Below are 13,873 nucleotides of genomic sequence, written 5' to 3' on the forward strand. Positions count from 1 at the left end.
TTAAACAACGCATCCTTTTTTATTACTTCAATATATGTTCATTAAAAAATAGAGCAACTATAAAAGCCGGCAAATAAAGTTAAGGTGTTTCTCCAATTCCATTTCTATTATCAGATATTTCCTTGTTACGTTTCAGCGTCTGAAAATGCAGGAATTTTTATTAATTTTAAGGAATTTCTATTCACTAGTAGTTCTGTGAACAGTAGACCTCACGCAGTATTCTCACCCACAAGTACCTGATTGAAACTATAGAACTTATGGAAATACAGCAATAGACTGGCTTCACACATCTGTGTAATCACTTGTCAGCTGATTTATCTATATATATATATTATATATATATATATATATATATATATAAGCGAAATGGCACTCACTCACTGACTGACTGACTGACTGACTCACTCACTCACTCACTCGCAGAACTAAAAATCTACCGGACCAAAAACGTTCAAATTTGGTAGGTATGTTCAGTTGGCCGTTTAGAGGCGCACTTAGAAATCTTTTGGCAATATTTCAACTCTAAGGGTGGTTTTTAAGGGTTTAAAGTTCGTCTTTTAGCATGTATATTCTTCTTATTCTCTTAATTATAATTGAAAAATGTCCATACCATATATGTTAATATAGAACTATAATCTAGAGAGAGTACTTCTTCGAAACAGTTGACTGGTAACTAAATAAATAATTTTGTCAGGTTGGCATTAAGTTAAGTTTACTTTGTTATTCTCATACTTTTCTTTTCTGTGTATTGTGAGGTCCACGTTATAATGGCAGTTGAGAAAGATAGAAGAACAACGTTGCCAAACCTCTGTCTTGTCAATGCCTTATAAAGACGGCAGCTGATACAGGTTTATTAATGTGATATTAACTGTTCATTCTCGTTTAAAAGAATCAATCCTATTCTACTAAGCGAGCAATTTCTGTATAAATATGGTTATTTTCATATCTGGATATAAATTTATATGGTTATTTATGTTCAACGGATCTCAAAAACTTATCTTATCTCGAATATTTTCTCTTGATTATGGAAATTCATTCATTGGAAAACATAATTTATTGCTTGATAAAATATAATTGATTTTAAAAGAGAATGAACAGTTAATATCACATAAAAAACCGGTATCAGTAACCCTCCATAGAAGCATTGACAAGACAGAGGATCGGCAACGTTGGTCTCCTATCTTTCTCCACTGCCATTATAACGTGGACCCACTATAGTTCCATACTCTTATTCCTATTCTAATAATTCTATTCCTGTATTTCTGTACATTTGTACACAGTGAACCATTAAGCAGGGGTACCAAGCTTCCCCAAAGCGAAAATGAAGCCCCCCTTAAATTCCCAATTTTATATCAGTCCTCTCCCCAAAAAATATGAGACACTATCACAAAAATTCTCTATTTTAGACACTGGTCTTATTTTGAGCCCCCCTCGTCACCAGCAAGCCGGTTCACCCACCCCCACCCTTCAACTGCCAGCACCCCTGCATTAGTTCACCAACGTTTTTCTAGCTCAGTGTTTAGTAAAAGTTAGTAGGAAGTTTGTATATACGTGAAAAAGCTATGTTACCACCCAAATTACTCATTAATAGCCTACAGTGTGAAAATTCTCTTTTTAAGAAATCATTAGTCTTTGAAACTATAGGTTAACAATAATTCAAACTAACTGGAACCCTGAGAGGGTGGATAATATGACACTTAGTTCAGTTGAATCAAGCAAAATAATACGAGAAGTAGAAGAATATTTTTTATAAACTCAGGATTTGTGTTTAATCATTGGAAAAATTTAAATAGGTGATCCCACTTTGTCAATGTTTGACAGGGGATAATTTTCTCAAATAGAAAACTTTTTATTCTCATTTATGTAAACAATCTTATTAGTATTAAATACAAAATTTTTTCTACAACTGCCCAAACCTGTTAAATCACTTATATCTGGCGGAGTTAATAATGTTTCTATTCAATCTATCATTGACATTTTTGTAATGCAATTATTGATGTTCTCAATTAGCTGCTGCAATAAAATATTTTTACTTTTGACTTACTTTTGGCGAGCTGCTTATCATCAGCTGATTAGTGTGTTTAATCATTAGAAAAATTGAAATAGGCATTGTGATCCCACTTTGTCAATGTTTGACAGGGGATAATTTTATCAAATTGAAAACTTTTTATTCTTATTTATGTAAACAATCTTATTAGTAGGATAAGAATCTCAATTTTTCACCAAGTACTGTTCTGCAAATAGAATATCATATCTGTCATTTCTAGGGCAATAATCGGCTAATATCCTATCCTGTTCGTTATTGTTTCCCTAACCATTTCCCCATACCCAACACAGAACAACAGGACATGCGATTTCATAGAATTTATACTTTGGATTGCAATACTCCAGAATCTATTGCATTGTGTTGCTTGCCTACTGATACAGTATCACGTGGTTTGTATCATATTCGCTGCCAGCGCTGTCTAGCGTGAAAATATACAACTACATTAAGCTTTTCTGTACACGAAATTCCGTGAGTGCAACTTATATTAATACTTTACATCCGATTTGTGGATAATTTAGCGGTTTTTTCTCCCAAAAAATGTTTTTTGATGAGTAAAGAGCTTACTAAACGGATTTCAATGCAATTAACGTTGAATTAGGTATACTATATTGGGTTTAAAGTTGCTGCCTCTCGCTTGAGTTTTGTGGGAAACTGAGTAAGAAAGACCGTAGCTCACAACTTAAACTACTCTCATCTCAAAATAATTCTTCTACATTTTTTTAGAGAATCATCGATCAAATGTTATCGGTGATTCATAATTATAATAATTCTAATAGTTTTAGTTCTAATCTTCCAATATTATTGAACTAATTCAAATAGTTGTAAGAGAAGATAATTTATTGACCAGTTGATGCAGTTCGGTGCATACTGCATACTGATGAGTATTTTAATAGAAATCTAAAGGTGCGTACAGATTTACGTGCCGCGAACATGATCAATACACATTTAATCAGCTGATGCCAAGCTTTTTATAACTGAATCTTAAGGTGCGTACAGACTTACGCTCTGCTCCGCAACCGAACGTCACTCCAGCAGAGTGATTGATGATCGACCGGGGAGCAACAGTGGTGATCGACCGGGGAACGCGAGAAGATCTAACATCTTCCATAACGTTCATGATGGGTGCGTGGGCGGTGCGACTGTGGTTCGATGGTGGTACGAGGGAGGAGCGTGCTCGGTGCTGGTTGGAAGCGCGAATATGTGTACGCAGCTTTACCGTTTCTGTACTAGTAGTTCTGTGTACAGCAGACCTCACGCAGTATTCTCATCCACAAGTACCTGATTGAAACAAAACTATAGACGTTATGGAAATACAGCAATAGACTGGCTTCTCTACACATCTGTGTAATCACTTGTCAGCTGATTTATGATGAATAATTCTATAGTCTGATTTTTACTTTCCTTACCCTATTACCATAGGTAAGGAAATTATTGCTTTCCGAAAAAAATTAAGGTACCCCAATTTCCAAATTTCTATACGTTTCAAGGTCCCCTGAGTCCAAAAAAAAGGTTTTTGGGTATTGGTCTGTATGTGTGTATGAGTGTATGTGCGTACACGATATCACAACTCTCAATTAACGGAATGACTTGAAATTTGGAACATAAGGTCCTTACAATATAAGGATCCGACACGAACAATTTCGATTAAATTCGATTCAAGATGGCGGCTAAAATGGCAAAAATGTTGTCAAAAACAGGGTTTTTCGCGATTTTCTCGAAAACGGCTCCAACGATTTTGATTAAAGTTATACCTGAAATAGTCATCGATAAGCTCTATCAACTGCCACAAGTCTCATATCTGTATTTCAGAGCTCCACCCATCTATGCAAAGTTTGATTTTAGATTCTCAACTATCAGGCTTCAGATACAATTTAAACAAAAAAATTCAAGTGGAAAAGATTGAGCATGAGAATCTCTTCAATTAATGTTCAGTAACATTTTCACCTAAAATTGAAAATAAGCTCGAAATTCGAGAAAATGTGATTATCCAATTGCAAACTGTTGGCAACTGTTGATTCTATTGAATGATTCACTATGAAGAGATAGCAGACCTCGTATGTCTCCAGCGTTATTGTCCTGTCACCAGCTGACTCAGATCTTTGTTTATAAGTAGACTTGAGATGCACGGGAACACTAGCGTCAGGTGATCAATTCTCATAACGGGAAGGTGAGTGTGCCACACCAGATTTTTTACTCTAATATTGGCGTATGAAGGAGGCTCCTTTTTCCTTCTATATTATCCTTGAAATGCAAAATTTCCAAAAACCTTGTATATACGTCGACGCGCAATTTAAAAAGGAGCATACCTGTCAAATTTCATAAAAATCTAATACCGCGTTTCGCCGTAAATGCGCAACATATAAGCATTCAAACATTAAAACATTTAAACATTGAAAAAATTAAACATTAAGAGAAATGCCAAACCGTCGACTTAAATCTTAGACCTCACTTCGCTCGGTCAATTATTCTTCAAATGTCTAAGCTAATCAAATTCTAATTGATTTCTTCCACTTTATTTAATTCCACAAATTTTAAATTTATGAAAATGAAACTGCATGTAAACTTGGGCTTGGAAGATCCGCATCATTGTTCTCATAACGTCTGACAATCGAAAGAAATTCTAGATATTATTTATAGGCCTACATTATAAACAAGAATCTACTCGATCAACCATCAATATTATTATTAAGGAAGGAATTGGCTCATACATATACAGGGTATTCACGAACTCCTTACCAATACTCTGGGGCATTGTTCCTGGGTAGAAAACCATATCTAAATATCACATTTGAATTGTCCGGAAGTCTTCAGTTACTCAAACAGCGGCCATTTTGCTTTTTCACTCAAAAACTGTTATTTGTTCTCTCCAAGATCGAAAACTCACTTAATAAGTTAATAAACTCAGTTCACGTTTGGATTTTTATGATAATTTATCCAGTTCCGTGATAATCTTTCCATCCGATGAAAATATTTCTCAACTATTTTAAAATTATTTTTTTTCAATCAAGAATATTATAATTTCTTCAGTATTATTTAGTTTATTTAATCATTTTTTTAAATTTCAATCACCTATTAAATTTGATTTTCAAATATACGAATTTTGATACTGATGGGCATGCATCATAAAAAATATTAAAACCCCACCTTATAGAAATAGACACGGCCAGACATCTGTGTAATGCATGCAATGAATAATCCACTTGTCAGCTGATTGATTATGAATAATTCTATAGTCTGATTGATCAAAATATAGATTATATTTATATATTGATATCAGAGTATGGAGGAATTCCTTTTTTTCATATTATCCTTAAAATGCAAAATTTCAAAAAACCTTGTATATACATCGACGCGTAGTTGAAAAAGGAATATTCCTGCTAAATCTCATCGAATTCTATTAACGCGTTTGGCCGTAATCGCGTTACATAGGCTACAGACGAAAGAAAATGCGAGTTAAAACATAGACCTCACTACGTTCGGTCAATAACGAGATGACTAGAATCACAGCTATCAATAAATTATAGAAGACTGTGGATATACAGGATAAGAAATCTTATAATTTCCATTGACTTTATTACGTAAATTTCACTACAGATCAATAAAATCTCACAATAGTGAGGTCTATGTTATAGTGCTGGCAGTGGAGAAAGACAAAAGAACAGCGTTGTCGATTCTCTGCCTCGCCAATGCCTTCTAATTTGGTAATAGCTGCCTTTCTTCTATTTAAAAGATAGCTAATACTGGTATATTCCATGTAATACAAACTGTTCATTCTTGTTAAAAATGATCAATTAAATTTTATTCGCTAAAAAAATATATTTTTTAAATATTTAATAATGAATTTTCATAACTGACATCAAATGATTTGTCAACAGATTATATTATTTCTACATTCTGAAAACACAATAACGCAACGTTGCAGAGCTAGAAAAGGATATCTGTTAACTGAAAGATACATAGATGACTGACTATAGCTGCTTTGTCAAAATAATGATAGACGAGGATAGCAACACCAATGTTACTGCCATTATAAATAACATGGACCTCACTATAGGAATTAAATTATAAGACTTGGAAATTTTTGACAATTTCCAAGTCTTTTTATTTAATATGAATAATTACCACAATATAAACTTCTCAACTACACAAAAAGTCACTAGTATCATAGAGAAACAATAGTAAGTAGATATCCCATGATATAGGGAATTTATGTCGCAACTTTTACTGTTATCTCAAGCCGATTACTGTCGATTATTGTCAATTTTTACTGTTTTGTTGGGGTGAGAGTGTAGGAAAGGCACAATTTGAGAGACTATCAGCGTCACACAGCTGCATGAGAAAGAGCTACGTGAACTATCGGCTTGGGATAACAGTAAAAGTTGTGACATAAACGCCCTATACCATGGGATATCTACTTACGCTATCGTTTCTCTATGCTAGTATCATAATATATCAATAGTTTATAATTATCATAATATATCAATAGTTTATAATTATCATAATATAATATCCATCACTAGTATCATCATTTTAGTATCATGGAAAGATGATACGGAAACGATACAAGGAAGATAGACAAGGATAGCAACACCAATGTTACTGTCATTATATTATAATGTGTTCCTCACTACAGTATAGGAAGGGAATACGAAGATGATACAAGGATTATAGAGAAGGATAGCAACACCAATGTTAATCAAATACTGCCATTATAACTTGGACCTCACTATATACTTGTATTTTATAGTGTGTTGAGTTCCTTACAATGGTTGAAGCTAATCAAATCTACGATAATATATACAGACTTATATTGTCACACTTTTTTCTATGTATTTCACAATAATACGTGCAGTCGAATAACTGCAAGTCGTGTGAAATACATAGAAAAAGTGTGTTAATACATCGCAGCTCGGAATAGATCAAGAAACAAATACATATTGTATTCTAGAACAATATATCGTACATTACGTATTTACTAAAAATACGTGGACCTCACTATTATATCTGACTACAGTAGAGATGCTAGTCTCTTGTAGATGTTTATTTTTCTCATTGTATTTTTACTTTCCTTGCCCTATTACCATAGGTAAGGAAAGTATTGCTTTCCGAAAAAAATTAAGGTACCCCAATTTGTAAATTTCTATACGTTTCGAGGTCCCCTGAGACCAAAAAAGTGGTTTTTTGGGTATTGGTGTGTGTGTGTGTGTGTGTGTGGTGTGTGTGTGTGTGTGTGTGTGTGTGTGTGTGTGTGTGTGTGTGTGTGTTAATGACTTGAAATTTGGAACTTAAGTTCCTTCCCCTCTATAATGATCCGACACGAACAATAATTTCGATCAAATGCAATTCAAGATGGCGGCTAAAATGGCGAAAATGTTGTCAAAAACAAGGTTTTCACGATTTTCTCGAAAATGGCTCCAAAGATTTTGATCAAATTCATACCTAAAATAGTCATTGTTAAGCTCTATCAACTGCCAAAAGTCCCATATCTGTAAAAATTTCAGGAGTTCCGCCCAATCTAGGTAAAGTTTGATTGTATATTCCCAATTATCAGGCTTCAGATACAATTCAAACAAAAAATTCCAAATGGAAAAGATTGAGCATGAAAATCTTTACAATTAATGTTCAGTAACATTCTCACCTAAAATTTAAAATAAGCTCGAAATTCGAGAAAATGTTATTATTTCAATTGCAAACTGTTGGCAACTGTTGATTCTATTAAATCATTGACTATGAAGAGATAGCAGACTTCGTGTGTCTGCAGCGCTATTGTCCTGTCACCAGCTGGCTTAGATCTTTGAATAGTAGACTTGAGATGTGTGGGAACACTAGCGACAGGTGATAAATTTTCATAACGGCAAGGAAAGTTGTGTGAGTGCGCCACACCAAATTTTTGTGTTTTGTGAATAAATTGAATTGGAAGTGTCAATTTAGAATGGAAATAATCTGCTCACCTTCCAGAAATTTCTGACTTCTTGGATATCAGCCCGACAGCGCACCAAATATCCCCGAATGTGAGCTTGAATTACAATGGCCGCCATTTCTACGGACCAGCCCACCCCACTGCCGTACTGTTTCCAAGGACTGAAATGAGAGGTAATCGAAATTGACGCAAAATCAATGAAAATTGAAAGAAACTTGAAGTGAAATGAATGAATTTGAATAGATTTATAGGGAGAAAATAGTTTAGGGTTCATTATGTTATTTTTTGTGTAATCGCATTATTGTTGGAGAATGATAAAGGCATTCGTTTTGTTAGAATCAATTTCGCTCTTCTCTTCACTCGTGTAATAAGCTAATAAGTAGTGAGCTATTATTTTATTTATTTATTTATTTATTCCTTGAAAAAGCATTACAATAATTCACAATTTAGAAATATAACAACAAAATGAATCAATAGGAAATACAAATAAACATAAGGAAATACTTCCCCAAAAGAGCAAGCTCGAGCTTGGGGAAGGAGCAGCCGTACTTTGACTACTTACTTATTATTAATTAACATTACAGTATATACATTAACAACTAAAATCAAATCCTTTCAATAAACAAGATAAATCAGTGATGCTATAATAGATCAATATATTTACATACAATATGTGTTAGAATGCAACAAAATTTGTAAATTATAATAAATTATAATAATGACCTGATATTGCCTAGCCCAGTGTATAACATGATATAAGATGTGGTACAAAATGAAATCTATTCAATTGGAATAATTACTATACTAATGTAATCCAGAAATTCTCGGCACTATCCCAGCCATGAGAGCTAACCAGATACTTTTTCAAATGTAGTCCAAAGTTTTTTTGGGCGCGTAAACCTCTCAAATTACTTGGAAGAATATTAAAAAATAATGGAGATAAATATATGAAGCTACGCTGACCAGCAGTAGTCAATAATCTAGGAACAGTAACCAGACCTGACTCCTCCCGTCTTGTAATAGCACAATCCGTTCTATTAATGAAATGAAAAAGTGATAGCTTCTTATAATATAATATGATGTGTTTCAGGTATATCTGTCTAATCGGTAGAACTGAAAATTCCAAAAAAGCCAATCTTGTTGAATACATTCTATTCTTTTTCAGAATAATTTTTAATATTAAATTTTGTATTGTTTTTACTGGTTTTAGAACATTTGTATATGCACCACCCCAACCCACAATACCATATTGGAGCAATGACTGTGCCAGTGCATAATACACAATCTTCATGACTTTCTTAGGCAAAACAGAACGTAATTTCACAAATAAATAAATAAGTTTTCTAGATCGTGTAGTAAGCTGCGAAAAATGTACATCCCACTTTAAATGCTGATCAACCATTACTCCAAGATATCTGATACTGCTAACCTTCTCTATTTTATTACAATTAACTGAACACCCTAAATCTACATGACTAAGACAATTTGGAGAATGCAAAACAAGTGACATATTAACTGGCTGATTCTGTATATTCAAGGAAAAAGAGATGTATTTTGTTTTGGACAAATTCAGAGTCAGTTTTCTTCTATCAAGCCATTTTTTTACTTCTCCCAGTCCCCTAGCAGCTGAGTCATATGTGCTAGCCCAGTTTTCTTCATGAAAAATTAAAACTGCATCGTCTGCAAATGACAATATTTTCCCATTGATTAAATTAAGGTTACAAAAGTCATTAATATAGATCAGGAAGAGACAAGGTCCAATCACTGTTCCCTGCGGGATTCCCATTTTAACAGATTTATATTCACTAACAGTGTTATTGACTCTAACACATTGTTGCCTATTCTTTAAATAACTGCAAAACCATCCATTATAGATGAAGGAGGTTCATGACTTAGAAACCCCCACACATATGGAGGAGTGGTTGTTTCATGAGTGGTTTTGCATTGAGTTCATGAATCTGGTCTTCTGTTATAGGCTATTTTATAGAAACTCTATTTTATAACCTGTTAATTATTTTGACATGTCACATACTAATGAGCCATGCTCGATTATTTATCTATTTATTTATTGGATAGAGAATTACAGTATATAGGAATGAAAAATCAGGCACTAAAGTGAGGTCCACGTTATAATAGCAGTGGAGAAAGATAGGAGAAAAACGTTGCTGAACCTCTGTCTTGTCAATGCCTTCTATGGACGGTAGCTGATACAGGTTTATTCATGTAATATTAACTGTTCATTCTCGTTTAAAATAATCAATTATATTTTATTAAGCAAGAAATTGTATCTTCCAATACTGTTATTCATAATGAATTTACATGCTTAATATTAAATATTTTGTTAATTCATTAATAATCCTACATTGCTAAAAGACGATCTGGCAACAGAGCAAAGCGAGAAAGAGATACCGCATTGTTGAATAATAGACAAGGATAGCAATACCATTGCTAATCAAACACTGCCATTATAACGTGGACCTCACTGTAGAACTGGACGGGATTCACAGTGTATGAAAAAACGGTAGCAGATACAGGTTTATAGATGTAATATTAACTGTTCATTCTCGTTTAAAATAATCAATTATATTTTATTAAGCAAAAAACTATATTTTTTATAAATTTTAATAGTAATGAATTCACATAATTAAGATGAAATATTTTGTTAATTATTAATCGATTCTACATTGTTAAAAGACGATCTGGCAACAAAGAAAAGCAAGAAATAGATAGCTCTATTTTCTTTGTTGAATGATAGACAAGGATAGTAATACCATTGCTAATCAAACACTTTCATTATAACGTGGACCTTACTAGCATAAAATTTCTTCTGTTCCTAAATTGTCTCCAATAAAATGTTCAAAGTAGGGCTAAGTTCAAACCACAACAATTTTCTCTTCAAAAATATATAACTGTAAGGCACTATATAATTCTGATTTTGAATTTTGATAGATTGATAGAAAAAGGCAAATGATAAATTATAAACACAAACTCTTGAAATATTCAGTAGTGAGGTCCACGTTATAATGGCAGTGTTTGATTAGCAATGGTATTGCTATCCTTGTCTATCATTCAACAATGCGGATAGTGCTATCCCTTTCTCGCTTTGCTCTGTTGCCAGATCGTCTTTTAACAATGTGGAATTAATAAATCTTGTGAATCTTTTTCACTTCAATAAATTTGTTAGTGTTGTATTTTGTTATTGATACTCGCTGCCAGCACACAAACCTTAGAGGTTTTGCAGGCAGCGCCTATATAATAAGTTTTATTATCAAAGTTTATTTTTATGTACTTATAGAAATTGTTTATATTAATGTGTAAAACTTTGTATTGTCTATTTTGATTTGTATTTTCGATATTATGGCAAATAAATTTGATTTGATTTCATTTGAATAATTAATCAATTGTCCTTGTCTATCATTGAAAAAAGCATATAATAAATATAATTGATTATTTTAAACGAGAATGAACAGTAATATTACATCAATAAACCTGTATCAGCTACCATCTATAGAAGGCATTGACAAGACAGAGGATCGGCAACGTTGCTCTGCTATCTTTCTCCACTGCCATTATTAAACACTGCCATATAGACAATTATGTAGGTACCGTAGTGTTTTCGTGATATAATAAATAAATCCTTTTCTATTCTATTCAACAAAGCAAAACCAAACTCAAAAAGAAAGAAAACATTGAGTTGAAACATACTTGTCTTCCTAGACATAGAAAAATAACAGGAGAAAATTGATGGAAAACGTACTGTTTCACAAGCCATTTCTGAACAAAAGGAATTTTCAAGAGACGCTTTTTGGTTCGTAATGGATGTCTGGGATTACAATTGTAGAGCAGCTCAGACAGATAGTCAATTCCGTTGTAGGTCAACCGTTGACTCTGAAAACAATTTATTTGCAAATTTAACTCAGAGACTTGCTAAAAGATAATAATATTCATGCAATATTATACATCGTTACTAGCCGTTAGGCTCGCTTCGCTCGCCATGATCGTCTGGCCAGCCGTCCGGGCTCCGCCCCCTGGACCCCCGACTGGATCGTCCAGCAATGAGATCAGCGGGCTCGCTTCGTTCGCCTGCATTTTTCATTTTGAGCATGCTTCATTCCATCAGAAAGTCAAAGTACTGAGAAAACGCAGAAAAGCTAAAAAAAAATGTTGGAAAAACGCTGATTTTTGGCGTATCTTTGATGAAATATTAAAGTCACCTTATCACAAAATTTTTAGATCAACCTCTGCACCAAATTTGAAAATTTTCTGTCAATTACTTGATGAAATAACAGAGAAAACGCAAAAAACGCTAATTTTGGGTGCATCTTTGGCGTTATTTCAAATTCCTTCTAACACAACATTATTAAACCCCAGCTGAGCTTCTGTAGTAATTTGAACATTTTCTGTTCATTTGTTCTCGATAAAGCTGAGAAAGCGCAAAAAAACGCTGGAAAAACGCAGATTTTTGGCGTTATTTCAAATCCCTTCTAACACATTATTACACCCTAGCTTAGCTTCTGTACTAAATTTGAACAGTTTCTGTTCATTTGTTCTTGATAAATCTGAGAAAAAGCAAAAAACGCTAGAAAAACGCTAATTTTGGGCGTATCTTTGACGTTATTTCAAATTCCTTCTAACACAACATTTTTACACCCTAGCTAAGCTTCTGTACTAAATTTGAACATTTTCTGTTCATTTGTTCTCGATAAAGCTGAGAAAACGCTAAAAACGCAGATTTCGGGCGTATCTTTGGAATTTTTTTCAAATCCGTTCATTATTGTTATCTTTATAATTGGCAAAATAAATAAATGATTTGAGTGCGCCGCTGAAGGGCCAACTGAACATACCTACCTAATTTGAACTTTTTGGTCCGGTAGATTCCGGTAGATAAGTTCTGCGAGTGAGTGAGTGAGTGAGTCAATCAGTCAGTCAGTGAGAGTGAGTGCCATTTCGCTTTTATAATATAATACATCGTTATTGCTAAATGTAATAATATTTAAGCAAAATGATGCATCGTTATTGCTAAAAATATAATAATATTCAAGTAAAATGATACATAGTTATTGCTAAAAATGTAATAATATTTAAGCAAAATGATGCATCGTTATTGCTAAAAATATAATTATATTTAAGCAAAGTTATAAATTTTCATTCATAAAAAAAATAAAGAGACCACTACCAGCCAAGACCACTACCGAGACCAGGAGCAGAGCAGCGAGCAGGCCAATGAGGGAACCACGGCGAGACTAACCGCCAACTGAGGTGTCTTCCTTGTTACTACCCAGCCGATGCCTAGGAGGAACCGAGCCGGCCGCCGAATCCAGAAGAGGAGGCCCTACGTCGGCTTCGCCAGGTGGAGGAGAGGCTGAGGCTGTACACCGCCGCGCCAGCTGCGCCCCAAGACTTAGCGCCCCAGCTAACAACTGGCGCGCGGTTGGATGCGCGGGTTGGGTGCCGAACCGACATCGGAGTGTGTGCAGCGGAAGCCTACGACCCTGCCTGCCCGGGTTTGACCGAAGGCCCCTTCTAACGAGGAAGTGGTCGAGGAGGTCCCCCGGCGGAGATTCGGCACGACCTCTGGCTAGTAGATCACCCGATCAGCCCTCTCGTAGCCGGGTAAACCAGAGTGGAGACTGCGAACATTGACTTGAGCCCCTGCCGGCCTGCTCTGCACCAGATGGACCTGCCCGGGACCCTCGCGCGGCGTGGTATCGCGCCAGTCGATGACTACTAAGCATCTAGCCTGCCTTGGTCCCTTTTCAGGGCCACAAAAAGCCATTTTTTCAGACAGTGGTAACAAACCCCTCGCTCGACCCAACTGACTAGCCCAATTGATGAACGAGCCACACCTTCTGCCATATCAATTATTGGTGCCTGCCAACGTGGGGCCACTCACTGTATGGAGATAC

The 13,873-nt window shown here is 34.7% G+C and overlaps 1 protein-coding gene across 1 annotated transcript in view; it reads right to left on the minus strand.

Moving 5' to 3' along the window:
- LOC111046480 (IQ domain-containing protein K) overlaps window positions 1-13,873 on the minus strand; it is a 20,658-nt gene continuing 6,785 nt past the window's right edge. The window contains exons 5-6 of the mRNA XM_039429374.1: window positions 7,999-8,128; window positions 1-139 (exon numbers count right to left, since the gene is read on the minus strand). Of these exons, the coding sequence (XP_039285308.1) occupies window positions 80-139; window positions 7,999-8,128 (190 nt within the window). The 3' untranslated portion in view covers window positions 1-79. The remainder of the gene's footprint in view (window positions 140-7,998; window positions 8,129-13,873) is intronic.

The sequence above is a fragment of the Nilaparvata lugens genome, chromosome 5 (genome assembly GCF_014356525.2).
Source record: "Nilaparvata lugens isolate BPH chromosome 5, ASM1435652v1, whole genome shotgun sequence".
NCBI classification, from domain to species: Eukaryota; Metazoa; Arthropoda; class Insecta; order Hemiptera; family Delphacidae; genus Nilaparvata; species Nilaparvata lugens.